At 39.3% G+C, this 27,349-nt stretch overlaps 1 protein-coding gene across 3 annotated transcripts in view; it reads right to left on the bottom strand.

Annotated features, from left to right (window-relative positions):
- Window positions 1–2,785: 2,785 nt before the first annotated feature.
- Window positions 2,786–27,349, bottom strand: part of efna3a (ephrin-A3a) — a 63,632-nt gene continuing 39,068 nt past the window's right edge. The window contains exons 2-5 of one of the 3 annotated variants that reach the window (XM_079485540.1): window positions 9,932–10,233; window positions 8,297–8,362; window positions 6,993–7,052; window positions 2,786–4,542 (exon numbers count right to left, since the gene is read on the bottom strand). In XM_079485540.1, the coding sequence (XP_079341666.1) occupies window positions 4,424–4,542; window positions 6,993–7,052; window positions 8,297–8,362; window positions 9,932–10,233 (547 nt within the window). In that variant the 3' untranslated portion in view covers window positions 2,786–4,423. Of the gene's footprint in view, window positions 4,543–6,992; window positions 7,065–8,296; window positions 8,363–9,931; window positions 10,234–27,349 lie in introns of all 3 variants that reach the window. The other 2 variants (XM_079485539.1, XM_079485541.1) reach the window with 2 other exon arrangements.

The following is a 27,349-nucleotide window of genomic DNA, read 5'->3' as shown; positions in this document are numbered from 1 at the left end:
AAACAACTAGCAGGTTGCCTTTGAAAACAACTCATGTGAAGATAACAATACAACAATACGATGCCCTTTAAAAAAATCATGCCATCCCATCTCTATGTCTGACAATGACGAGCAATACAGTTTTTGTCAGCTCACTGCACAGATGTAGGCTATGCATAAATAGAAGCAAACACTGTCAAGTTGCCATGGTTAACAAACTCATCATTGGCATACAACATGGCAGACAAAGCAAAAATCCAAAAGAGTAAAATGAGGCAAAAATCTGGGTGTAATTACAGCTACGACACAACTGGTTTCTCAATGAACTATATAAGAGCTTGATTTGTACCCAGTGCTGGTTGTCCCATCTGTCAGATGATTGCATCAGCATTAGCAATAGCGCCATCCTTCCATTTAACGTCATGTGTAATTAGCATTGCTGTTGTTAATGGTGCAGGATAATGAGGAGTTGAAGTCCGCAGTTGAACCCGACACCCTCTGGTGGTACGCCACGGCCTAATGGACCCCTCTGTACCTGGGAAAGCTGCCAGGCCAAATGTTGAGATCAGGGACTCGCTCACGGCCACAGATTACACAACCAGAGCGTTAGACAGCCGTTTGAAAGAGCGCTAAAACGCACTGCTGAACATAAAGGACGAGTTCACCAAAATGTGAAAATGATGTCATCGTTTACTTACCCTCGTGCCGTTTCCAACTTGTCTGATTTGATCTTTTTAAAGAAAAGAAAGAGTTTCGAAGAACCCTTCTATAGCCTTTTTCCTAGACAAAGGTCTACCGACGGTGCAATGTCCCAAAGTCTAGAAGTCGAAGTCTAAATGTGCATAACTTGTATTGCCTTGAAATGTTACGATTTTACAAAATCATAAGACTTTGCATTAATTTGTACAATGCGAATCGAACAGGAAGTATGATTGTTTGAAATAGCAAAAGTGAAGCCCCACCCCAATCCTACATCACTGTGGCAAAAGCAGAAATGCATACACATTTATGAGAGTGCATATTAAAGGAGATAGCACTATTTAAAACCCTGAACTCTGACAGTGCAAAAACATTAAAATACTGAAATAAATCACCTTTGAAGTAGAGGGCAAATGCTAAGAAGAAACAGGTTTGTTTTAAGGTTATGTTGTTGAGAGTAGATGAACCCAAAAGCTGAAAAAAGCTTTACATGGATACCAAACTTCAGTCGGTAATTCCCAAAGAGCGGGTAGCTGAGAGTGAAGTTTGTTGGTGTGTTTCCAGCCATTTTTGTTTGCGATTATACTCACAAAAATAAAGTTTTCATTTATTTACGGTAGGAAATGTACAAAATATCACCATGTAACATGATCTTTCCTTACTATCCTAATGATCTTTGGCATAAAAGAAAAATCTAAAATGTTTCCCCACGCAATGTACATATTTTTGGCTATTACTACACATGTTCTCATGCTACATAAGACATAACCTTTAACATTTGATGTTTTCATATGTTTTTACGAACAGCGTTTTCATTTCGGTTACTAATTCCTCACAACAATCAAACCGCTGCTACAATCTAGAAGTTGGAAGCTATGAGCTTGTCTTACAAAAGTTGCTTTAAGGCATCAGATAAGTAGCTCAACTCAATATATTCTGGCAGTAACTCACATTTACTAGAACGGTTTGATTGACACATCAGCTGATCCATGCGAAAACACAGCCAATAATGTTTCTAGAGAAGTTATTCGGATGCTCATAGGCAAAAGCTGCACGAGAACATTCACTGGTGTGTCTAATGAGACATTTAATCCCGGTCACCCTTGTATCTCGAGTGTCTCATTTGTCTGCGCTTGTGCGTCGAGTGTCCTTGAATTGAAAAACAGAACAAGAAAGATGTGCACAAACACGTTATGCTTCAGGGTGTTTTGCCTGCAGATGGAAGTGGCAAAATAAAAAACGGCATCTTCCCAGGACTGTCAGTGTTTTACGACGATGTGTGCGTGTTCCTGAATCCAGTTTTTGATTTGTGCGCTGTAAGAGGAGTGTATGCAGGTGTACCGCGTGAGTTTCTAGGGTCAGATTCTCATCCCTCCACAAACCTTTTACCTGAGGAGACAGACGTGCGTTTGGTGTGCTTTAGTCTGAACGAGTCTGTCTGGTGAAACAGAGCTGGGACACGGCGCAGAGCAGAACGGACAGATAAAAGCAAACATAGACTCAAATGTGAGAGCTGTTCACAGAAAAAAGAGAATTAAACGTTACATCATTGCATAACTTTCCATGAAAAGATATGATTTACATTATATTGTTACTTTTCACGAGAACAAGTACAAAGATGTGGTTCTTAACGTAATATGTAAAGCTTTGCATTTTCGTATACAGTCATGACCAAAAGTTTGCCATTTGTTTACACATATCAAAGCTCAGCTTTACGAATAAAGATAAATATATGAATATATGATTATTATTATGAATATGAATGACTGATTAATTCTGGTCAATGCATGCTTTTGTATTAAATGTGCTTTTATTTGAGAATCACAGATATGCTGTGATTCAACTTTCATGCAGATAACTAAGTTTAGCCCAAATGCGTTGTACGACATATTATGCCCGTTCAGATCCAACCTGGTAACAATGTGTCCCTTTACAAAAAGTGATTGACAATCAGCACATCGTGAGATTAAGGAGCGGCTAAAAATCTTTTCAGGCAAAACAAAAAGAACGATTGTTATTCACTAAGCATGAGTGAGTCTCCGTAGGGTGGAAGACGTTTCCAAACAGCAATGTCATACCTCGGATTAAAAACAAACTACAGACAACAAGACTGTTAAAATAAGAATGGTTTATTAAGTTTCATTCTGGTAATTGTCATTCATGGTTCGTTTACATGTTTAATCATTCTAAGGTAAACACGGTTGATACTGTTGTTTGCAACAACGATAAATGCTTTCGTCATCATCCGCCACATTCTCGCCTCTCTCGCAAGCTTGAATATTCAAATCCTACAAATGTGTATCTAAATGAATATGAAAAGGCCAAAATGCATACACGCTCTTCCATACCGTCCCCTGTAAAGTGCACACTCATAAAACACACATACAGACACATTTACAAAGACATTTACTCTGCATGGCGGGACTATGCAGCCGTGCGAGTCATTCTTATATCCGGTAAGCCACGCCCACGAGAACCCCCCTAACCCCGCCCACCAATATAAACTACGACAATCTCACACTGTCCTATAATAACGACTCTCCTTATGGAGAATGTAACTATTTCAATTGAGAGCAATATATGAAAAGCATGAATTTGCTGGCGCATGGACCTAAAAAAAAAGCCGTGAAACAAACAAAAAACGAAATCATTTGGCATCAGCAAAGATAAGGAGGGAAGATCCCTCGAGAATGCAGAAGAAAACTCACAAAGTTCCAAAGAAGATCAAATGATCAATAAATAACTCAATAAATTAAGTTGATAAAGTTCTATACTCAAAGAGCAATTGTTTAAATATGTATTGTGCGGTAAAAACGAATTCTGCATTGCAATTCCTTGATATAAAACAGTGAATTGCAGTGTATGACTCCACCGCTCTTACAGAACCACTGAACGGCACCTTCTCATGATAACACATACATACTACATCAAATGAAACAAGACCGTCTAACTATCGCTGTTCCGTCTCCCGTTCATTACAGTGTCCTACAACGTAAGACTCGGCTACGATGACCAAAGCCTGTTGGTCACACAATGTACGTCGTACAAAAGTGATGGGCCGACCGATAATGCACCTCTAGTCACTAAATTTAGGAACAGAACTTTCCATCACAGCGTCAGGCCAGCAACCGGCAGATATAGCAGCCGCGATCCATTACGTGAACTTACACCTCAACTTACAGACTGTCAAATGAGATGTATTGATCTGTAACGCATGTGTCATGTCTGTCCACAACACACGCTGGACTCTAAAGATATGGGGGTTGCAACCGATTTTTGAGACACCCTCAAAGGTCTCCACATCCCCTTGAGTTCCTCAGTTATGTTCCAGCCCAACCCAGAGGACCGACCACTGTGTAATCCAGTTTATCAATCAACGCTGCCCTCGTCTAGATAGAGTCATTAACCCGGCGTCTGGAGGAACGGAGACCTCAGTGTCTTTCTTTCATTTTCCTCCCCGAGTATCTTTAAGGACAGAAAGTGGATGTTTCATCGGAAGGCAAATTCTGAAATGGATGCCTGGATGAGCGTGTCATTCTCAGTCCTAAGGTTTCGGTTTGGTGAGTATCAAAGTTGTGGAGACAAAGGCCACTGTTTAGGTGCGGTAAGTCTACGATTGGCTCCCGTATTAGGGCTCAGCTAGTGGATATTCTGTTCTGATTGGATAACCTCCCGCACAAGTTGAACGAAAGGCGATATTTTGGGGCTCGGTCCTGTTGCCGCAGACATGTTAGAGAGACGGTTGCTAGGACACGAGGAGAGCAGCGAGTAGGAGCGTTGCTACGGTGATCAACAGCCGGTCTCCAGACGGACTGCTGCCGCTGACGCTCTTTTCCAGCTTGGGGATCTCAGGGTTAAATTCATCTGAGAGAGAAAGACAGACAAAAAGAAGAAAGAAAGAAAAGAAAGGAATAAATGCACCAACTTACTAAACAACAGCCAAAGACGGCAGGAAAAATAATGATTTCCTCTTTTCTCTTTGACTAAGATCATCACCTACGGCAACCATAGTATCTACAATTTTTTCTAGGAAGATAAATCACATCCATTCATTCTCGCCATTAATACTGGCCCAAAAACTCAACGTATAACATTTTAATCGCATAGAAAGATAAAGCAGTGTGAAAGAGAGATAGTGAGAGAAAAATATTTATAAAACTTTGAGAGGAAATAAACAAAACTACAGAGAGAATGTGTGATATTTCTTATCTGTGTTGGCAACATTTTATGTTGATAAAGAACGCTCGGGCAGCGGAGCTGTGAGTGAAACTTGTGAAAACTATCATATTGTATTTCGGCAAAAAAATCTGCTTGTTACATAAAAGAGAAAATGACATTTAAAGCAATAGTTCACCTTCATCATTTACTTCTTTCATCTTTACAAACCTGTAAATCTTTGCATCTTATGTGAAACATCAACGTTTGTAGATTGCAAGATGCTCTCTCATATAGACCGTTTCTTCGGACGCGTGCACAACCGACCCCCAATTAACTTACCGTTGTGTTTGGCTAGTTTCTAATAATATAAGTCAACATGGTTGTTTTTAAATAGCGCTTTTTACTATTTTCATTGTTACAAAGCAGCTGTACAAGGAAACATACTGACTATAAGGAAAACATGTAAGGTTATGGAAGTCAAAACACAGGTCAAATATCAGACAGACTATAAATTCCTATATGCACTGTTCATCAAATAAAACTATAAAATTATAGCTGCTCTCCCGGCCAGGCAAAAAGTTAACAGTATGCAAACTGTGGCGAGGAACCAAAAACTCCATTGGAGGAGAAAAAACCTCAGAGGGAAACCAGGCCAAACCAGGAGATTCCAGTTCCCCTCTGGCAAAAACTTTCTTTATATTTTATTTAATCTATGTTAACATTTATTTATAATATCATTAATTTGTATAATAATTGTATCAAATAAACGATTTGTTGAATAGTTTGGTCGCATTTAAACAAACCGTATGGTACATTGACATCTAGCAGTTGAGCTTGGTATCGCAGTCTAAATTGAAAATACCTGAGAGACAAGTTTAGCCAAGTAATGCTTCTTCTCGGTTTCTTTTGATTGTTATCAGAAATAATCTTCAGGCGCTCTTTTGTTTGTGAATGTGTTCTGGAAGTTAAGGTGGGGTCACAAAAGTGCGCATGCGCACTAGCGTTTCTTAATTTTAAAGATGAAACCTTCTATGAAATGAAAGTGAATAAAGACTTGGGGTTGCTATGATAAACTAAATGTTAGTGACTAACAGCTGCAGCCCCATTAACTTTCATTGTATGGTTAAATAAAGAGCAGCGTCAACATTCTTCTCATACAGAAGAAAGTCAGTCGTATGGGTTTGGAACGACATGAGGGTGAGTAAATAATGACAGGATTTTCAGTTTTGAGGGGAACTAACTCACTAAGCAGAATAAATGTTTAAACACAGCGTCAGCGTAAATGATGGAGTTTTTAACAGGAAACAGAAAGTTCCACTGACTCTCTAAAAACGCTGCATTCTGCATCTGCAGACATTTGTCATCATTAGACTCGGCTGACCTGTCAGCAATGTGGTATTAAATACAGCTTTCTTATTACGGTACAATTTTGCCTTGTGGATGTTTAATAAAAAACAAAAAATACATATTGATTGATATGTTTCACTTATACGTTGAGAAACAAATACAAACACTTTAAACTCAATGATGTCGTGATGCTGATAAAGCTTCAAAGTCAGCCGAGTTCATACAGTGTATGTGTGTCATGAACACATATTCCATTTTAATGCAAAGTGCATTAACACACACAAACGCGCTGCTGCTAGAGAACGTCTGGATGCCTAGAGCAGTGTGAAGCACCAGCTATGTGCTGTTGTGCATTTTAGCAGAAGCACGTGGGACTCGAACCGAGCCGTACATCCACTTCCCAGAATGCAATGCAAGACCCTGAGGTGTGTTCGGATGAGCCTCATGTGAACTTGGACTTCTTGGTTGTTCATTTCAGATGCCAATAATCCAAGAAAATTCACATTTGCAATGTAAAATAAAATAAAAACGTGTCTAAATGCTAATTTGCAGCTCGGTTGAAAGCGTTTCTAAGAAAATAATATTTAGTATTTGTGTGAGGTTAAAGGGCAAGTAATGATAAACAGAGAAATAATGAAAATGAATAAATGCATTCATTTGTATGTTGATGGCCAACCCCTGGTCACTCTGAGACAATATCTGGTTTAATGATTATTCTTTTATGAAAGTAGAACAAAATGGAAAATATCAATAAATAAAGACAGTGTGTGTCATGTCCAAACGTGTCAACGTGAGATGTGTTTACTTACCGATGTCATGGAGTTTGGGTCTGACGGTGTAGTCCGGAGGACTCTGGTCTGAATCGTCATCTGCAGTAGAGACTAGCAAATTAGAGATACAATCTCAATACATACATAGGGTGAGTAAAAAGGTGGGCGATGCGGTAAACAAACATTTTCCCCAATTTAACCTACACAAGTTTTCTTTATTTAAAGGACAATTCCATTCCATTCTATTCTATTTGTGTTTTGTTTTGTTCTGTTCTTGTGGTGCATCCCAATTCGCATACTATCTGTCCTAAATAGTATTCGAAAATAGAATAGAATTAGTATATCCTAAATCATTGTATGCTGAAATGAGTATTCTCAAAGTACCCGGATGGTCTACTGTTACTGGTAAATAATAAGAAGTGTGAATCCATGGTCACTAAAAGCCACAATATGTACATTTGGACGGCTAGATGGTAAACTTTCAAAACAACAGCAAAAGGCGAAGCTAAATGACGTTATGTGGGAGAGTGGAATTATGGGACACGTCGTTTCCACTATCACCCATCCTGTTCACGGACGAGGTAATAAATGAATTGTATTTTATGTCATCGGAATGAATTAGCGTGCAAGAAACGTGGAATGTAATGCTACGTTTACCCGCGAATGATATCGGACTTTGTCAATTGATTTGGAAGCATGATGCTACACAGTTTTACGTGTCATACGGTTTAAAAAGTAAACTACGTTTAGGTTTTTTTGTGTTTCCTTTATTTGCCAAAGAGCCACAGTGATCCATAATAACAGAACAACAGATGCTGCGTCCCAGATGCTGTATAACTACTTCCGCATTTGCATGTTGCCGTTGTTTCTACAACCGGAAACTGAGGGTCGTGCAGAGCAGCGGAGATTAAGTCACTGATATGCAACAAATACAAGGGAGACAAGGGACGGGCCATTATTTTAAATAGGAATTTCTCTGGATTCGCACATTCGGGACGATGTAAGTACACAACTGCATGAAATATATCCCACATTCCAAGTATTTTTTGGGGGGATATTTTATAACAAAATGATTCCATATTGTGGCTTTAACGGCTGATATTTCCCGCATCTCATAAAAGATGCTTTGCTAAATTAATAAATGTAAGTATACAGTGAACATAATATTTTTAAGAAATAAATAGTTTTGCTACGGACTCAAATGTAAATAGCCTACTTTTCCATGACAAAAACAGTACATACTTTTATTATATGTAGACAAATTGGGACACAGAATTCTATTCTATTCTATCGTGTATATTTCTGTGTGTTTGTGTATGACTGCTGTATTTGAAGATGTTCACCTGTAGAACAGCAGACAAACACCCTCAGTCTTAAACAGCTGTGTCCATGGTGGTGGATCGGTGTTGCTGTAACACATGAAACATACACATTAACCTACTGCCACCTACTGGACAATGATGTGTACTGATATTTGTATTTTCAAAATGACATACTTGCATTTGACTAAATCTGCAGTATATATTCCGTTCCTTTAAATGATCTAAAGCATTGCTCCTTCTGGATCACATTGGTCCAAACAAGATACGGCGTAGGATTATTAAATTATTCACTTCCACAAACTAAAGATACCGACTTTAATTTATAAACTGGCTCCCCCTGAACTCCCCCGAGCCAAAGCAAAGATAACGTTTCTTGCGTTTGAAGTTGACAAACATACGGGCAGCGTTATCGCAGGAATGAGTGAGCGCGATATCATTTCTCAAATACGCTCGCTGTCATCGTATCACAAATAACCTGCCGGTCGCAGCAATTAGAGTCTGTGCTAATGAAGAAGACAGATTAGGTGAGATGTTCGTCAGAAAAGTATCATTAGCAATGCTCTATTAACAATGGCTTTATAGCCGGCATTAAAAAAGAAGTTTTCAATCAAGACGGGTGCACACTAATTGGTAGCGATTGACCCAAATGCCAGGAAGATTGATGATGAGTGTCCCTCATACACAAACACACAGAAATATACACGATAGAATAGAATAGAATTCTGTGTCCCAATTTGTCTACATATAATAAAAGTATGTACTGTTTTTGTCATGGAAAAGTAGGCTATTTACATTTGAGTCCGTAGCAAAACTATTTATTTCTTAAAAATGGATGGCAAAACTGTCTTCGTTTTTCCAACAAAGCAGTTTTGAGAGTAAACAGAATGCTCGGTAAAATGATTTGCCTCCTTTTAGTGTCGTCTTTTATATTCATGGGAACATGAAAGAAACATGGCTGTGCTTGAAATAACTCGCCCGCCTACCCTTAAACTACCGTTTCATAATAATAAAACCTTTTAAAAACAATTTCCATGCCCGAATTGTTTTCTGCACAAGTTTTTCTTTTGTTAACTACATTTGTATGGTGGAAATGTAGCAGTGCCCATGGGGAAACATCACAGCACTCGACCTCAACTCAGACAAAAAAAAACTCCCGGAAAAACGACTGAACTCGACTCATTGGTACAATCTCCATACCATGAAAGAAACGCTCCTGCCAAAGCACTTATGCTATCAATGTCCCCTTGAACAAAGCACTAAACCTCCATCTGCTCACCAGTATGCCGTTGCTTGTGTAATAACCTTCTCTGTCACTAAAGTTTAGGTGAAGAATGTCTACTGCATTCTGGGAACTAACGGCAAAACAGTTAAGGGACATTTCAGGCATTTTACAAAGTACAGAGCAGCATAAATACTCTTCATTTTTAGTGAAACCGAAAAGACATTTTGAATAACACACAGCTCTTTTAAAGTTCACATTCTTTTCAGCTGTAAAAGCAATATGATTCACGCAACAGTTGAAATCACCTGTAACCATTAAACAGCTTTGTGTGAGACCGAAAAATTATTTCGTTTAGATTTTCAAGTAAAACATGTGAATGTAAACATGTCTGTATTAGTTTATCAAGTGATACTGTACCCGCACGATATACTCACATATATAGTAGTACTCGTGACCCACGTTGAACTCGTACCCTAGCGAGAAAGCGCTGTAACGCTGAAACTTCTCGGAGAATTTAATGGGCGCGTGGGGGGCGTGCGGCCGGTTGCACTCCCAGCGTTTGAAGCCCATCTGCGGGTCACAGGTGCGGTAGCCTCGGTAACTGACCATGTAAAGAACGTATTGCTCGGCCACGCCGCGCTCCAGTGACCCCCGCTGGCTCTGGTTATAGTGCGGACAGTAGATATCAAGGTAGTCGTTTACGCTAACCTGTACGGTGTAGCCTTCCCGCCGCAAACTAGAGAGAGAGATAAAGAGACAGGATACATAAAGGGGTTAGATTAAATGTTTTTTGTTATGACATCAAAAATACTTCAATGAAACACTATTGAAAACTTGTTTGAAGCCTGTTGATAAATGATTTAAAAGGATTTGTGTTACATTGACTCATCTGACCTGATGTCAAATTCAGACTTCATCTCAGAAATAAAAGTGTTTCATGTAACAGTGGGTCGAACTTCCGGTTCATCCATCAATCTGAAAATGTAAGGTCAAGTGAAGTGCGTTGCATTGTGGGATACAAAATGTTCAAGCACATTTTGTTAAATGTGTCTGGTCATCTAAGTTTTCTTAACCTACAGAAAGTATGCCAACATTATGCATACTACAGAACCAGTAAGAACAGTGTACGGTATGCTATATCGGCAGCAAATGGCATTTCTTGTCGACAGTCGGTCTGTATAAATGACACAGAAAAGTGAAAAGAGTGACAGAGAGCGGGAAGAGAGAGTGAGGGGGTTGATTTATCTCACTGACCTTTCCAAAATGTACAAGTCCTGCTTGAGCGGAAAAGCAGTTTTATTTCAATGCTTTGTCAAAGTGTTAAAACGGACCATTATTCATCCTTATGATGTGCAAGTCACAGATCAAACGATAGGGGGCAGTGTGTCATTTCTCTCATTTGGATCTCTTTGTCTTGCTAACACATAAAAGCGTGCAAACACACACGCTGGCACGCTTCTGGGTCAGGTCCCGCAGGAGATTATTATTCAATTACAAAATGAGGATCATAAATGTCACCCACTACTTCTGTATTTCTCTCCACACATCTACCGCTAACCCATTTTCTTCTTGCATTTGTTCTTTACTACTTTTTGCTTTCTAATGCACATTACTCAGTTTTGTCCTCTTTAGCTCACTTCACGTGTCTTGTCTCGCTGTCTTTGCTTCACCATGCATGACTGCAACCTCTTTTTAGAAATTTGACAGAAACCTCAAAGCAGACATTGTACGTAAAAAAATGCCTTATGCTTTTACGTTGACTGATGGCGAGCACTGTTTGACGTACTGAAGTGGCTTTGTGAACACAAAAAACATATTTCACCAAATATGAAGTAATAGAAGACAGGATAAAGAATGCTTAGTAAATGCTTTACTTATAATGCTTTACGTGGCCACTTGGTTATGGTTCGAGAGGGCCTGAATATTTGCAGAGCCAAAGCCTAAGCTGCGTTTCTTTTTTTAATCGGAGTCTTTTTTTTAGCCTTTTATCAATACACGACAGATGGCAATCACATCCTTGATTAAGGCTCACTCACACTCTCTCTCTCTCTCGCTCGCTCACTCTCGCGCACACACACACACAGAATGAAGATTTTCTGTCATGCGTGTTTTTGGGAGGGATGCTTCAAAGCTGCTATATTTAGGAAGATGGAGAGGGAGCAAACCTGAGAGAAGGAGAGAAAGATAAAGTGAGAAGATGAAAGAGTTTGGAAAGATGAAATGAGCGTGCTGGAAACAAAAAGGATGAGAAGGAAAGAAAAGGCACAGAACTGGTACGGGGGCGTAGATGACACACTTTTGAAGATGATGTTTGCGCGTGAGGGCTTACATAGACTAGCTGTCAGTAGTTTTGACGTCCCACCGATTGTGATTTTTTTGGACAGCTTATGCATACATATTTTAAATTTGTTCTGTAGACTGAAATAAATTGGTAATGAAATGAAATCTTTCAATCTTATTGTAAATAATGGATTAGACGACGGACAAGCAGCCAACAAGTGTCCAGCATGCAGTCAAACTCCTTCAAGACACTTTACAGACGGCCCGGTTGACTGTGGGTAAAGTTGGTTGAGAGAATGCCCAGAGAGTGCAAGAAATGAATTTCCTTGCTTTAAAAAAAACTATTCTGGTTGCTGCATAAATCTTAGAATTCTGTTTCGTAGTTCAGATTTCTTTACAATTATTTTAAAATGCTACAAAAGTGCAAAAAATGTCTCTCATAAAGAATATGTCCCTAAACTTTTAAATGGTAGTCTAGGAATATTTTGATGACAACAAACAAACTTGACTAAATCTGACATCCAGGGATGTTTCCGGAAATAAAGAAGCTGTATTTTATGTTTTCTCCTTCAGTAGACTATACTAGACCATCATCCCTCTCCAAAACCAAACCCACCAAAGACAAAGTCCAAACACATACCATGCAAAATAAAAGCACTCCCTTGACTGTTTTCCAAAAACAACCAACACAAACAAACTAAACAGCACCTTTCATTCTTAAATCCTGCAAATAAAGACAAATGTATTTTGTCTGGCTGCACTTAGTCTGAATACTTAATGAGCTTATATAAAACAACGGGCATCTATGGCATGTCCCCATTTTGGTATCCAGAAAATAGCTGAAAACACACTTTTTAATCCGAGCAACTGAACAAGCACAGAATGTTAGAGACTCGTTGCATAAACGTGTGTACTGTAGGCCTACTTCAGCAGTTGTATAGGTGCACTGTTATGCAACTATCTATATGTTGAGAGTGAGGGAGGAAGAGAGAGGGAGAGATACAGTAGAGAGAGAGAGAGAGAGAGAGAAAGAGAGAGAGAGAGATGGATCACTCCCCAGGGATGTGCATATGTATTGAAGTGTGAAAATGGAGTAATGGTTTTTACTGTTTCTCACTCCTCCATTCTGCTGTCTCATCATCATTCTCTTTTCGGTGGGAAGGAAAACCTTGTTAGTTAGAAGGCAGAAGAGAGAGAGAGAGAGAGAGAGAGAGAGAGAGAGAGAGAGAGAGAGAGAGAGAGAGAGAGATGAGGCAATTCAGATAGAGGTGATGTATCCTGCTAATAATCGCACGAGGATACAATAAACAGCCACCAGCATAAATGCATCAGCGCCAAAGTCGTACAAAATTCATCCATCAAGACACATTACAGAAATCTTCCAGTGTTAGAACTTTCAACTTGTAGTTTTGTTGCTCAGATGAAGGTCTGTCGGTGATGATTGACTCATAGTTCTCTCACAGGACTGGAAATGACAACATCATTAGTCAGACTGTTTGGTTGGCGGTCGAACAGACGGACAGTAAATCTTCAGTGTTAACAACGCTTCTGTTGTACTATCTGTACATAATGATATCAGCTTGAACGGTTTGCTTTTTCTTGGCTATTTCTTTGTTTGATTTTATCATTTACAGTTTTTGTTTACCCTTGTAAAATCGAACACTTTAGTACGCCATCTGATGTATAATTTAAACTCTCAGTATTAAAGGCTAAAACTGCTATAAATTACTGTTAAAGAGATACATCACAACAGCTAACAAGCGTTCAGTTACAGTAGAGAAACTTTGACAAAGTTACGAATGTTCCAATATCAATCTCAAACTAGTTTGTTTAGTCGATGCCTACGGAATAAACTGCAGCTTTGTGTACACTTTGTTTTGGGGATTTAAACATTGCAAAAATGGTATATAATGCCGTCTTGGTCAGCTATTACCGTGATGGTTTCCTTGTAAAGGTTAAAGCTAAAACACAGAAAATTCACTCCAGGGGCAATCCATACATGACGCGCATGACCGAAGAGAGAGAGAGAGAGAGAGAGAGAGAGAGAGAGAGAGAGAGACAGAGAGAGAGAGCGAAAGAGCATCTGAGAGAAAGTGAGATACAGAAATAGAAGAAGATTCTAGAGTATCAGCTGTGCATGATATAAACAATCCAAAGACCCTCATGTAACAGAAATGGCTTAAAGTGTATCTCGGATGAAAATATTTTAGGGATAACGCCAAACACACTGTCTGCTTTTAGCTAAACCTTCATGTAACCCTAAAAACCATTTAAGCATTTTAAGGCATTAGTGTTCACAATGACCACAATTCACAGCGGCAGACAGAATTAATTAATTTTCAATGAGACCCATGGCAGCAAGTGTTGGCAATGCAATGTGGGTGAATCTTAGGAAGGTCTATATAATAACTGGAGAAAGCTGTCAGATTTCCCCCAAAATAGGAAGCTCTCCTATTTATGTCAAAGGTAATTGTTCGGTTGGTGCAGAAGATATGAATCATGCCTTCTTTTCTCCATAGATTACCACAAAGATGACATATTTTTGTATGCGAACCCCCAGAAGCGACATAGCATTTTAGCGCATACGGTTCCGTCGCGCAAGAGTCTTAAAATTTTTTTGGGTTTTTAAAAAAAATATATAATCTGTGGTTAACAAAACCTCTAAATATTTTCAAGTATTAATCTATGACATAAAACACATCAGTTATATAAACGCATAGAAATATCACTAATAATGCGACATAATACAACATCTCTAAAAACATAAATAGGGATTCAATTCCAGAGTAATTACTTACCAGGAAACACGTTTTTAATAAAGTTTGAAATAGTTGTCGGAGGCTTGGTGATGTTGACGTTGATATCGAGCGACCGTGGTGTAGTCAGTTTATAGTCTCATGTTAGTGTTTTACTTCTGGCGATTGTATTTAGGCTTTAAAAATAGCAAATATTGTGTACATTTGTTATGTTGTTGTTCACAGATCTTATTTTTTCAAAAGTCTATGGGAAAGATGCATAGGGTCTCGGTTGAGGGAACCAGTACAGCGTTAACTTCCAGTTTGGCCTACAAAAATACGGCATCTCTGAGGTACTCTATAGAGCTAACATTGAGCAATAAACACCATGTGACTAATCAATTAGGAACTGTAAGAAAATAACATCATCTGATTGGTTGATAGACGCATAGGAATACGCCCTGTACCAACTCCTACACCATTGACTATCCTAAGTTATGACAGCAATGACAACTGAAAAACAATTCAAGTTTACACTTGACTATAATATTATAACGTGGTAGGGATGCTTGTGTTGCTTGCAAAAACATTTGGTCAGAATATACACTTTGTCCATGAAGAAAAATGTGGAACCAGATGGTGTAGTTATGGCGAAAACCAGCAGGAGATCGAGAGGCCTTGCTAACTAGCCAAACCCGGCTCCTTACGGTCTCAGTGGAGGCAACAAACTTAAGCAAAGTTAACTTTATGAAAATGAGCAGTGATGCAATGCAGCAACTTTAAGAGTAAAGACTCCCGTGAGGCATTATAGTGAAGGCTAGATGAAGGTAATAATACTGTGATTCGTCTCTGCCCACATACAGGGACATAAAAACTGATGCATGTCAGAAACTGTCTGCATTATAAGCGAGCTTGATTCATACACTGATACCCGTTCATCTCGTTCATGATATGATGTATTATCCACTGCTACAATTTATGTAGAAACACGTTCCCATCCAGCATGTTCGTCCTTTTTCTTTAAGACAAGAAAAATGATTCATTGTCAAAATGGAATGAATCTGCTTAATGAATCATAAATATGATTTAATTGTATTTGCCGCATCTAAACTTTCCTTCCTTTCCCATTATCAACTGATACTATAGTGTTGAAGTAGGTCTGGGGCATCTCTATCCACACCTCATTCACATATAATACAACATGTAGCCCTTTACAATACTGGAATAGACACCCGCAAGTGCTCTCATTAGACTCTTAAGTAATGAATGAAGTTTCACAATAAACCCGCCCACTCCACAGTCCGCAAGTGTGTGAGAGTCAAAAGACAAGCTTTTCATGTCTGCGCGTACGACAACACTGGTGTCTTATCTCTTGACACGTTTCATTCTGAAGAAATAGCTGCACAGCGTTTCATCGAGGGCACAGACAGAAAAACACCTCACTCTCGCTCATCTTTATTCTTCTCGGTGAGATTGAAAAGGTGAGGCGTCTGTGTGCTCGACTAAGCCTTTGAATAGCATGCATTTAACTCGAAATCCAGTTCATTTTGCATATCGGATTCATCTTGAAAGGGGATGTAAAGCATCTTAAGGGATTCATGTACAAGCGGGGGTCACTTGAACGGTGAAGAAACAGATTTAAACACATATATTATCTTATCAATATATTATGTTACTAGCTAAACTAAAGCTTGTTTCTTGTATTTCCGATCCCACAACGTGTTTTCCAAGATGTAATAAAAATGTTATTCGTTTAATATGAACACTTACAGTATGACACCCACTGTGCTATACAAGTGAAACACCAAACCCACTATTCAACATCTAAGCGACTCTCAAATCAACATAACACCAATTCTTGTAGACTAGAGATGTCTGTATGTGAACAATTACATGCTAATCAATATTATCAAACATTTATGAGTATATCAATTATTTAGGCTCATAAAGATCTCTCTCTCTCCCAGCAGAGCTCTTACAGTACGCGTTTAGACACACATCACGGAGAGCTTTATTTGGCAGACAAATTACAGTAAACCCACTTGTGTCTGTTCAAAGAGCCGAGAGTGAGCAGCGCTCGCTTTGAAGTCAACAGTGCGATGGGGAAGCGTCACTCTCTTCACGCTCTAATGTTAACTCTTGCTCTCCTCCGCTGTGAAACGCCTCATGGTTCAATGGTAGAAAAGAAAGATTTTTATATAAAAGCAAAATTCTGACCCCGAATCTTGCGAGGGTGGAGTTATATTTCACTACCCAAATCCAAAATGAAACAAAATTAGAAATTATGTTTTAAAGAAGAAGCCTACTTTTAGGGCATCAAGGAGTATTTCACTTCAAAATAAGCCCCCATTGTATTTTGAATTTCCATTGTGGAAAGTCAATGAAGATTTTCTCTACATTGAGAGAATTGTTAAAGGGATAGTTCACCCAAAAGTGAATATTCCGTCACAATTGACTCCCTCTCTTGTCATATCAAACCTGTATGACTTCCTTCTGCAGAACACATAGTTTTTTTGAAAAATGTTGCTAACCGGACAACAGCGGAAGAGAGAAAGTCATACAGGTTTGATATAACAAGAGGGTGAGTAAATCATGACAGAATTTTTATATTTATGTGAACTACGGCTTTAAGCGTTTATGGTATAGCAGTGTTTAAAAAGTAAAGAGTCGCATTTACTTATTTACATTTAATAATTTAGCAGATGTTTTTATCCAAAGCGACTTACAAATGAGGCAAACAATGGAAGCAATTGGAACAACATAAGTACAACTAAAATCATAAGTGCAACAAAACTGGTCAATATAGCCTAGCACAGTATACAAAGCTACGTCTTTTTTTTAGAAAGAGTAGAGAAGAACTGATCGGCCAATTCAGCCAATTCTTAAAGATGGCTACAGAATCTGCTGATATTGTATCAGCGGGCAGATCGTGGTTTCTAAATAAGTTTAACATTTTTCAACACAGCACAAAATAGCAGGTTCCAACAGCCTTACTAATGGAATCTAAATATAAAAATGACAAATTATAAAGTACAACATCTTGATGCATTCTGTTCGATTTTGAGGTGAACTATGGACCTGGACATGTTTACATGAGAATCCCTTATTATGAAAGTTATTTCTTCTATACTCCTTTTTTGAATCCTTAAGGCTAGGGTATACTTGACTTTCCGCGTCCGTCTTTCACACAAACGCGTTAGACAAATGCGTAGTACAAATTAGTATGCATACTCAACCAGATGTGTTATTCACAGGCCACTGCAAATTCATGATAGAAGAAGTGTGGCTCCACCATTGCAGACGACAGCCGCCCTGAACACATCTTGATACTCTCTTAAACTTGAATTATATAAATGCTGATATTTTTGAATTTCCTCGCATAGACGCTCCATTGTACTCAAACTCTTTGTTGTACTGTCCGCTTCGGCGTGTTGCTTTTGTGTCTTTTTTCTTCAACAACTGCACACCTCAAACCTTCCATTTGTGTATTACCACCTAGTGGGCTCTTAACATTTCATCCTGTATGCTCTGTTGTACGCAAAACGTCCACGCGGTATCAAAATTTGAGTTGTGTGCGGAAGTCCACGGACCCTTCTGATGACAAAAATGTCATCATCCGGATGGCACCCAAACCCGTACGGATAGACTATACCTGCAGCTTTAGACGTCATGTGGGAGACACAGGTTCAAACCCATCCTTCATTGTGACCTTATTGCATTCAATAAATTATTTCTTGATTCTGTTTTTATTTTCTTGTCTAATAAATGGCAAACAATAAACAAACAAATAAACATTCACACCCTTGAGAGGATTTTTAACAAACTGCATGTTAATATGATTTAAACTAATGCACAGTAAATCGTATCTCATGTGCCTATTCTTCATAATTATGTTTGATCATCCATACACACACACACACATGCACACGCACTGGTGCGTCACAGAAGGCCTCTGTCCTCCATGAATATTTGATCATATCGTAAAAATAACCAGCCTTTTAAAATAACCGTTCAAACACCCCCGAGGTAGAGCAGCCAACGAGAAAGCTTGAGTAATTATTTACACTTTACACACAATAGCATAGACACACACACACACGGACACACACAGGGTGTGCTGTGATGATGCTCCAGTGTGAGTCGGTTGGATACAGAGGGTGAGATGGGGGTAGAACAAACCGTCTGCTCCTGTGCTGTACCATATAAATTAAAAATTTACAACCATTTCCAACTCTCTCGCTCGGTCTCTCATCACCTCCCTCTTTCTCCCAGCGCTACCGAGAATGTACATCTAACTTATATAACTCCCATTACATCAAACTGCCTCCCAAAGGCATTCTGGGAATAAATGTAGGGTCTGTCTGCCGAAGAGAGGTTGCTGTGCTATCAGGTTCACATCAAATAGAGGACCCATCAGAAGGTCAATGTCTTTCATCAGTTGGAAAGCGAGGAGAGAGGGGAGAGGCCATTTATCTTAATAGCTCCTGTGGTAAGAAATGTCAGGGGTAAAACGGTTCCTCTTAGTCTCCTGCTAAACGGGCAATGGAGCTGTAAATTAGCCAAGGTTTGCAAGCCGGTCTCACCAAATTTTCTAGATTAAAGGGTGAATCTGTCCACCTTACAACTTGGAAAACTTTAGATAGAAGAGTTTTGAGGATTTTCATCCAAGTTGTGCTAGTGTACTTCGAAAATTGTACTTGCAAGGTTAAAAAATCAACTAAGCATATGCACACATTTCAAAATGACAGTCTTAAATGTATTTGTTTTTCATTTACTCGGCTTCTTTTTGTAACGGTTCATAGTGGTATTTTAATGGGAACCGAAAGACTTTTAGCAATGGACAAGTGCTTCACCAATGCATTTGTATGGTCACTTCCTTCACTTCACAGGGTCTTTAAACTTCTTGAGCGGCGCTCATATTTAAACATTGACAACTGTCTGCTTCAATAATCTACAGTAAACCCACTCAAGAGAGTATTTGGATTAAATGCAGAAAATGTACTTCCCTAGAAGTACATTTTCAACAAGATTTTACATCTTCAGCAAATATCTTATGCTTTGCACATTTTGATTACAAGTGCATTTCTTACATAGCCTCTCCTTAATTATTTTTGTACTTTTAATAGATGCTTTTCTTTTGACTTCCATAACAAAAGTTTTAAATCAAGAATACCCTTTGTTACATTCACTGGTCATAAACACACTGCCTGAGGGTTCTTTTATTCTAGTTCTGACAAATGAGAACCTCGGAAACGTAGTATCACAACCTTTGAATATTCATGTAACATTCTGGAATGCTTAAATGCTCCATGCTTAGAGATTTTGAGTCCAAACAAATCCCACAACACAGCCAAGTGTAGGGAGTGTCTTCATTGTTAAAAGTGAACCCTGTCCTATTACCACAGGCTTCTTTGGACATCTTGGGAAGCTATCCAAAGATACTTTGCTTTACATATCCCAGAGGATTAATTTGTTCTCTCTGCATGCTAACAAAGCACTGGCATAAATAGGTTTCATGCCTAAATATACCTGTGCGCAAGCAAACATCATGGGAAGAAAAATCCACAAACGCATTAAAAAAGATTCCTCGCGTGCAGTGCTGTGGCTTAGTGGTCATGACTTCAGGTGTGCAAATCCTTGGTGCTCAATCGGAAAGCCAGGATCAAATTGATGCCGTTACCCCAACACATATTTGTCTTTCTACTACTGTTGCTGTCAAAACAAAGTGGCAAAAATGCATCTGACATCCTTTCTGTAAGCACGCAATAGAAAAAATGGAATATAAAGGAATAAAAGACACGCGGGATGCCTCCAAATCACACTTTCGATGATTAATGTAACATTTCGCTTTCCCGTGTCAGCGGGTGTGAGTGGGAGTCGACAGTGAATCCTTGTCTGGCGCCCTGTCATCCGCCCACACCCGAGGGGGAACCTCAGGGGCTGAAGCGTTACGCGCCAAGAGCATTAGCATTCGGATTTTGCAATGAATCAAGCTACTAAACCATAAACGGACCATAAATTCACAGACTGCCGAAAGTAAAGCGCGCAGCTTGCGTGGGCCGTTCTACACCAGCAGCTGCTGCAATGCGCAATATGTTTGTTTGCTCGCGGCAAATGACTGCCGCCCCCTGAGCGTATATGTTCACATCAAACAGCAGCCTCGGTGTGCACTGGGCGTTTGGGATACATTTCGGTGACAATTACAGTTTGAGACAGCATGTGTGTACAGACATTTATATACACAGCCTAGAACCTGGAAAATGGGTTATTAGCTCAGAAGCCAACAGAGACCCCACATCACTTCGGAGTTCGGGTCTTGCTCAAGGGCTGTTCGTCCGGTAAAAGACCCTACAGGAGCATACGAGAGGTTTCGGCCCGCTTAAGTAAAGAACCGTGAGCCATTGGGTTATAATCACAAATCTAAATAGCTCCCAGGAATCTGAAGAACCGTAACAAGTTGAAAGACATAAATCAGAATGGGAGTATATGTTCAGAGTTGTGATGAGTTTGGTATATATGTCATCATTTCAGCCTTATGTCTATCCAAACCCGTGTGACTAGATGCTTCCAATTTTGTCTTCCAAAAAGAAAGTAATGCAGGTTTGGAATGACATAACGGTGACAGAATTTTCATTTCTGTGTGAAATATTGCTTCAAGCAATGCAGGTGTGTTTTATGGAGGTGTGAATGACTTGAGTGGCACAGGAGGAAATGACAATATGCAAAGTAATGAAAACGAAGAATGTATTTCACAAATAACACACGGGCGAACCACAAACTTGCTTCCTGAGCCACAGCTGTTTCTTAGCCCATTTTCACTTTCGCACCACAAACCAGACAACAATCCTCAAAGCTGGTGTGCTACACACACACACACACACGATGTGTGAAAGCATGGTTAGCTCTTCTAATCAGTGTTAATTACTCTACGTACTGACAATCCCACCTGTCAAACAATAGCTGTGATCCAAAACCTAATGAGCTGCCTATCTAGACAGCATCATGTGTCCTTCTAATAGGACCCTGTTGAACAAACAGCTTGGGCCTGCTTTAATATGGTCTTTAAAACGGTCTTCAGCTTTGGCAGGTTGGGTCACATTTTAGAGGAGTTTTGGCCAACGCCAAGCTGGTTAGGCCTTTGACCAACGAAATACCAGCTTGACCAGGCTGAAAGACCAGCAAGGCACATTTACGTTTATGAATATAGCTGAGACTTTCATCCAAAGGAAACAATGAAAGTAGAGAAAGAAATCCCCGAAATGCATGGCACCAAATAAAATTCTAACATGGTGTAATGTTTACTATAAATATTGTGAAATACTAAAATTTGAAATTGTATTCATAATAATTATATTATATTATTAACTCAGATTTAATCATATATATAGTATATGAATATAGTAAGCTATTATAGTAATTATAGAACATTTCTAAATTATATTTAGTAATATATAGTATTAATGTATTAAGTTATTATAATAATTCTATTATATTATTAAAGCAGCAATTCCTCCTTGTCTCTCTGTTAGAAACATAAAACTGCACTTAAGCGTTCGGTTTTCTTAATATGCAGGAAGTAAACTTAAGATCTAAGTGTACTCAACTGTGCTATTTTAAAACACCATGAATAGAAGTACTGAAGACTTTTATTATATATTCAGTACAAACGTAATGTGTGAAAACCGAGCACTTTAAATAAGTTAAGGAAGTGTACTAGGTGTAATTAAATAAAGTGTATTTTAGTGCACAATATTTTATCTGGGTTTACGTGTGTAAAAAAGATGTTAGACAATCCTGCTAAAACCAACATGCCAGCTCAACATATAAATAGTTATTAGGCTTACCATTGCAAATCGGGGTAAGAAAACCGCTCTAAAGGAATCAAATAAAAGTGTCTCATGTATCCTGATGTTTGTCTACAGATTGCAGCTTCAATAATAGTTCCACAGACCGCTGGATCACTTAAGAGGTTTCATTTCAGTTAGTACAGTATGCGGTCTTACAAGGTTGATGCCTGTAGGCTGTAAACAAGCTTACAAGGTTTGGAAAAGAGCTAATGAGACCAAGCCAAAAAAAATAATGATGCTGTGAGGTGTGTGTGCACTTGGCTCTGGCCACACTGATATACACATAGTTGTTTGTGTCCGCCCCGGGAAGTTTTTTTCTGTGTGTTTGTATATTTCAGCGTACTGGCATGCTGGTTAACCTTTCTCTCGGTTTGTGTGTGCGCGCAATCTGCGTGAGCCACAGAATGTGAAATAGTCATCTAAAAATACCCAGACTGCCCAGCATGCACGGAGGCTACTGCGGTTTGATGTGTCTAATCTCCCTTTTCTAACTCTGCTATACTGTTTCTCAAAGAGAGAGATGGGAAGAGGGAGAAAGGAAGAGGCACCGACCTGGCCCAACACAACCATCCCTCATTACACTGGGGAATACGGGACCGAGCGGAGCGACAGGGTGAGAGAGAGACAGACAGCTAGAGGACGAGAAAGAGATACAGGGAAGCCTGTGGTCCACAGGAACCGGGCAGAGATACAGGCGGAGGAGATAAGCGCACGGACAGAGGGAAATTCAGTTAAAAAAAACAGCGTGTCTCCAGATATGGAAAAGAAAGAAGAGAGAAAAACTGAGAAGCAAGAGATGGTCAAGAATTGTAAATACATGTTAACTAAGAAATAACACAAATGGTGCCGTGGGAATTAAACATGCCAAAGAAAATATTTACTTGCCATTGCGTTTATAAGTACTTGCTTTATTGGGAAATGTACGGAAGAAACACATTACTCAGTAAAATCACAGCAAATAAGGACACTGATATTGGTTTAGCAGTGCCAACAAAAGACACAAAAGACATCTAGGTGAGAACAGAAAACACACAAAAGAATGAGAGTGCGAGCGAGAAGGAGAATGTTAATAATGAACGTGCTCGCTGTTTAATGGTCATGACCTTCGGAGAGATAAGAGTCTGAGAGATTTTACCAGCATGGAGAGATCTTTACTGCTGGTGTAGAGAGTGATTAGTATTGCGAGGAGAGAGCGAGGAAGAAAGCAGACGGAGTGGGAGAAGAAGCGAGAGGGAGTAACTGGACCTGCTCCTGTATGCAGGAGTGTGAAGAGAGTCTAAAGGAGCCTGTCTGAGCACTGATGCATGCAGAGTCACCCCCTGTTTGAGGTCACGTGTCTTACGTTAGATAACACCCATCCATTTGAATGCACGTGTGCGTGCGCGCGCGCGAGAGAGAGAGAACTCAGAGTAAATTGAAACATTAAAGCTGAACCGTGTTGAAATGTAATACACTAAATGCTGTGTGCTGGACAGCATGTAATTTCTCTCCAGTGCTACGCTAGCTTCTGACTTACAGACTTAGAGAAATAAAAAGATGATTGTCATTAATTCACCCCTATGTCATTCAAAACCTCTTTCTTCAAAATAATATACTGTATTGATATAATTGACATAAGGTTTTTATGTCCATACAATAGAAGTCAATGGGGGTCAATGTTTAAAATATCTTCTTTTGTGTTCTGCAGCAGAAAGTCATACAGGTCTGGAATGACCCGAGGGTGAGTAAATGATGAGAGAATATTCATTTTGGGGTGAACTATCCCTTTCATTTGTTTGGACATTTATCTGCTGTGTTTATACTTCTGCACCCGGCACCACGGTCGGAAATTCACCCCAAATGTAATAGAAATTGGCATTGGCGTTTAAATAAAATGTTACCATTAAAGGTGACAGGCTAGTTTGAATGAGGTAACAATGGTTTAAATCTTTTCTTAAATGCAATCAATGGGAGCAAATCTCATTAAAAGACATAAATGGCCAAATAAATTCAAGTTACATAGGGTGTCAATTGCAATGGATCACAGTGAGTTACAGACCAATGGTGGAACAAACAAAGCTATAAAAATGTGATGTGGATGTAGAGACCCATTTCTCCCCCATCTCCACAAACTCAAATGAAACCAAAACAACTATATATTCATATTATTTTGTTTCTATGCACAATATTTATTATATTCATATACTGTTACCAAACAAACCGTAAATAGTGTATGTTAGTTTTTTTTACAATGCAGTGCAAATAGCATCTGCCATGATTCATACTAAGTGTTAATAACAGCAATCACTACGATAATTTCTGCGACTGTCAAGGGATGTCATATTTTCATATCATCACATATGGCAATATTTAGATGGTCATCAGTTGCTCAAGAACTTGCTATACGGATCTTATTCTTGGCCTAGATTTACACTTCCACAAGACAAACAAAAACTAAAAAGACTAAAACAAGGACTTAATCCATGGCTTGGATGTTCCAGGCGCTCAGAAACAACTGGAATGGTTCGCTAATTTAGATGGTTACAACAAGCTGTATGAATAGACGCACCTGCCCGGGCAAGAACACAGAGTTTGTGCCAGAGGACGGGGCATTTTTAAACAACTTTGTGCAGTTTGCGACTACGAGGACAACACACTGACAAAAAGCGCAAATGTGCAAGATATCACTCGCATAACTTTTTGTCATGCTAGACAAATATAAATGAATAGCACAATTCGCATGTGAGCTGAAAATATTGGAAACACAAAAATATGATTTTTGATATTGTCCTTCATCGATGGTGAATGGCTTTTTAATACAATGCTTTTTTTCTTCCCGTTTGCCTTATTACGGTTTATTACCTCTCCAGAAAAACAGCCGTCACGAAATGTATTAAGGTGAGCGCCCCTTTTCTGAAACAAATTGAGAGTAATGTAAAGCAGTGCTTTATTTAATTGCTTTGTGCTGGGCTGCGGCATCTGTATTTGAGCTCCATCGACTGCGAGAAAATTACATTTCTATATTATTATTATATTTACACTTAAGAGACTCTTTTGCGCTGTTTGAAAACACACAGGGCTGTCCATGGAGGCAGCACAGGTACACATGTTAAAAGAAGGCAGATTTTATAAAAATGGTAAAAAAATTACACTGCACGCAGAAGAAAACTAATTAAAAGACTTAATCTATTAAAGAAATGGTATCATGCTATGTCATGCATTCTGACTTCATTACTCTGTTAAACTTGCTGGCTTCTCATGGTCAAGTTAAAAAACAAGTTGCATGTATGACCTAGTATTTTTGTACTTGATACACTCCCCCAGCACCCCGACTTATTTCGGATTTTTTTTTTAAATGCTGGATCCATGTGGCATCAAAGGGATCCTATTCCATTTATCGGAAAAGAATGGTAAGGCGAAAGAAAGAGCCCGCCCACGTAGTTCCATCCCACCCTCCCCACTAGTCACACCGCCAGCAGCTTGTGTTTTTCCGGAAATAATCAAACAGCTGTAACTCTCATTTATAAATTTGATCAAGCTAAATACTTTTTCAAGATGTGACGTGTGCAATACTACTGTATAGGTACTCAAGATTAATATGAGATTGGCAGAAGTTCTGTGTCAGCCAACATAGTGCTTCAAAAACAGGGGTGGGAGTGAGCCGTTGGTTGCAATTCGCAACTTCACCACTAGATGCCACTGAATTTCATTCACTATACCTTTAAAAGTTGATTATTTTACACAATCTGTGTATGTGACAAGTATGTTTGTGCTGACTAGAGTATTACAGTTAGTGATTACCTTTGACCAAGATGCAACTCGCTTAGTTTAAGAGCAGAGCTTTTGTGTGACTTTCTCGAGGTTAAAAATACCTGCCACCACAGACACGGGTCAACGCTTGCACAGTCACACTGACAGACACCTGTCATCTTCCCTTCAGGTTCCTCATAGCGCATGAGTGTGAAAGAATGACAGGAATATGGCACGAAGAAAGATGAAGAGAACTGTCCACAAGCATCTGGAGGAAGGCAGATACGGGCAGAGAGATTTCAGGCCTCTGTGAGGTCATCTTCACACCCTCTTGTTTTCTTCATCCTTCCTCTCTGTGCCTGTAACCTTCACCAGGAGGCCACAGCGGACATGATGAATGGAATCAGAGCCGGGAGAGAGGACAAAGATGAGGGCGGGAGAGGCAGATGAAAAATGACAAACTCAGAAGAGGAAAACAGCGAGAGAGACAGAGCAGGTAAACTTGAACAACAGGCGAGAGCTAGAAAGGGAGCAGATGAAACTCGAAAGGAGAGGAGAGAGTGCAAGGTGTAATGATATGAAAAGATGAGGGTGAGAGGCCAGAATCGAAAGATTGAGGGTGAAAGGGAAGGTACATAGAGAGAGAGTGAAGGTGACATAGACGGTGAAGGGTGAACCTCCACGGTGCTGGTTGATGGGTGATGATGACCGCCGCAAGATAATAACAGCTCACACACACAGCATGCCCTCTGTTTGTCTGGTGTCCTCACGTCGAGAGTACAATTTTAGTTTTAAAGTTATAGTTCGCCAGACAATGGAAATTCTGCGGAACACAAAAGGAGACGTTACAGTGAAAGCAAATGGGATGGATGCTTTCTAGCGCTTTAAGAAAGACACAAAAAGCATCATAAAAGTAGTCTGTGTAGTTTACTGAAGCTATATGACAGCTTTGTGTGAGAAATTTCAGGTTACATTCAGATAGTCAGGCCAGGTTGGACGTCAGTGACGTCCTGTGTGTCTCATATAAAACTTGTATTTCAAAACAGCAATATTCATATTTAAAGGGATATTTCACCCAAAAACGAAAAACAACCTCAGTTCTTTCGACCCTGTATAAATTACTTTGTTCTTCTGAAAACAAGATATTTCGAAGAATGTAAGCAACTGAGATTTCTGGGTCCCCATTGACTACCATTAAAATGGTTGTCAATGGTGCCCCGGAACTGATTGTTTACTAAATTCTTCAAAATGTTTTTTTTTA

This window comes from Barbatula barbatula, assembly GCF_947034865.1.
Source record: "Barbatula barbatula genome assembly, chromosome: 21".
Taxonomy (NCBI): domain Eukaryota; kingdom Metazoa; phylum Chordata; class Actinopteri; order Cypriniformes; family Nemacheilidae; genus Barbatula; species Barbatula barbatula.
This window is presented reverse-complemented; position numbering and strand designations above follow the sequence as displayed.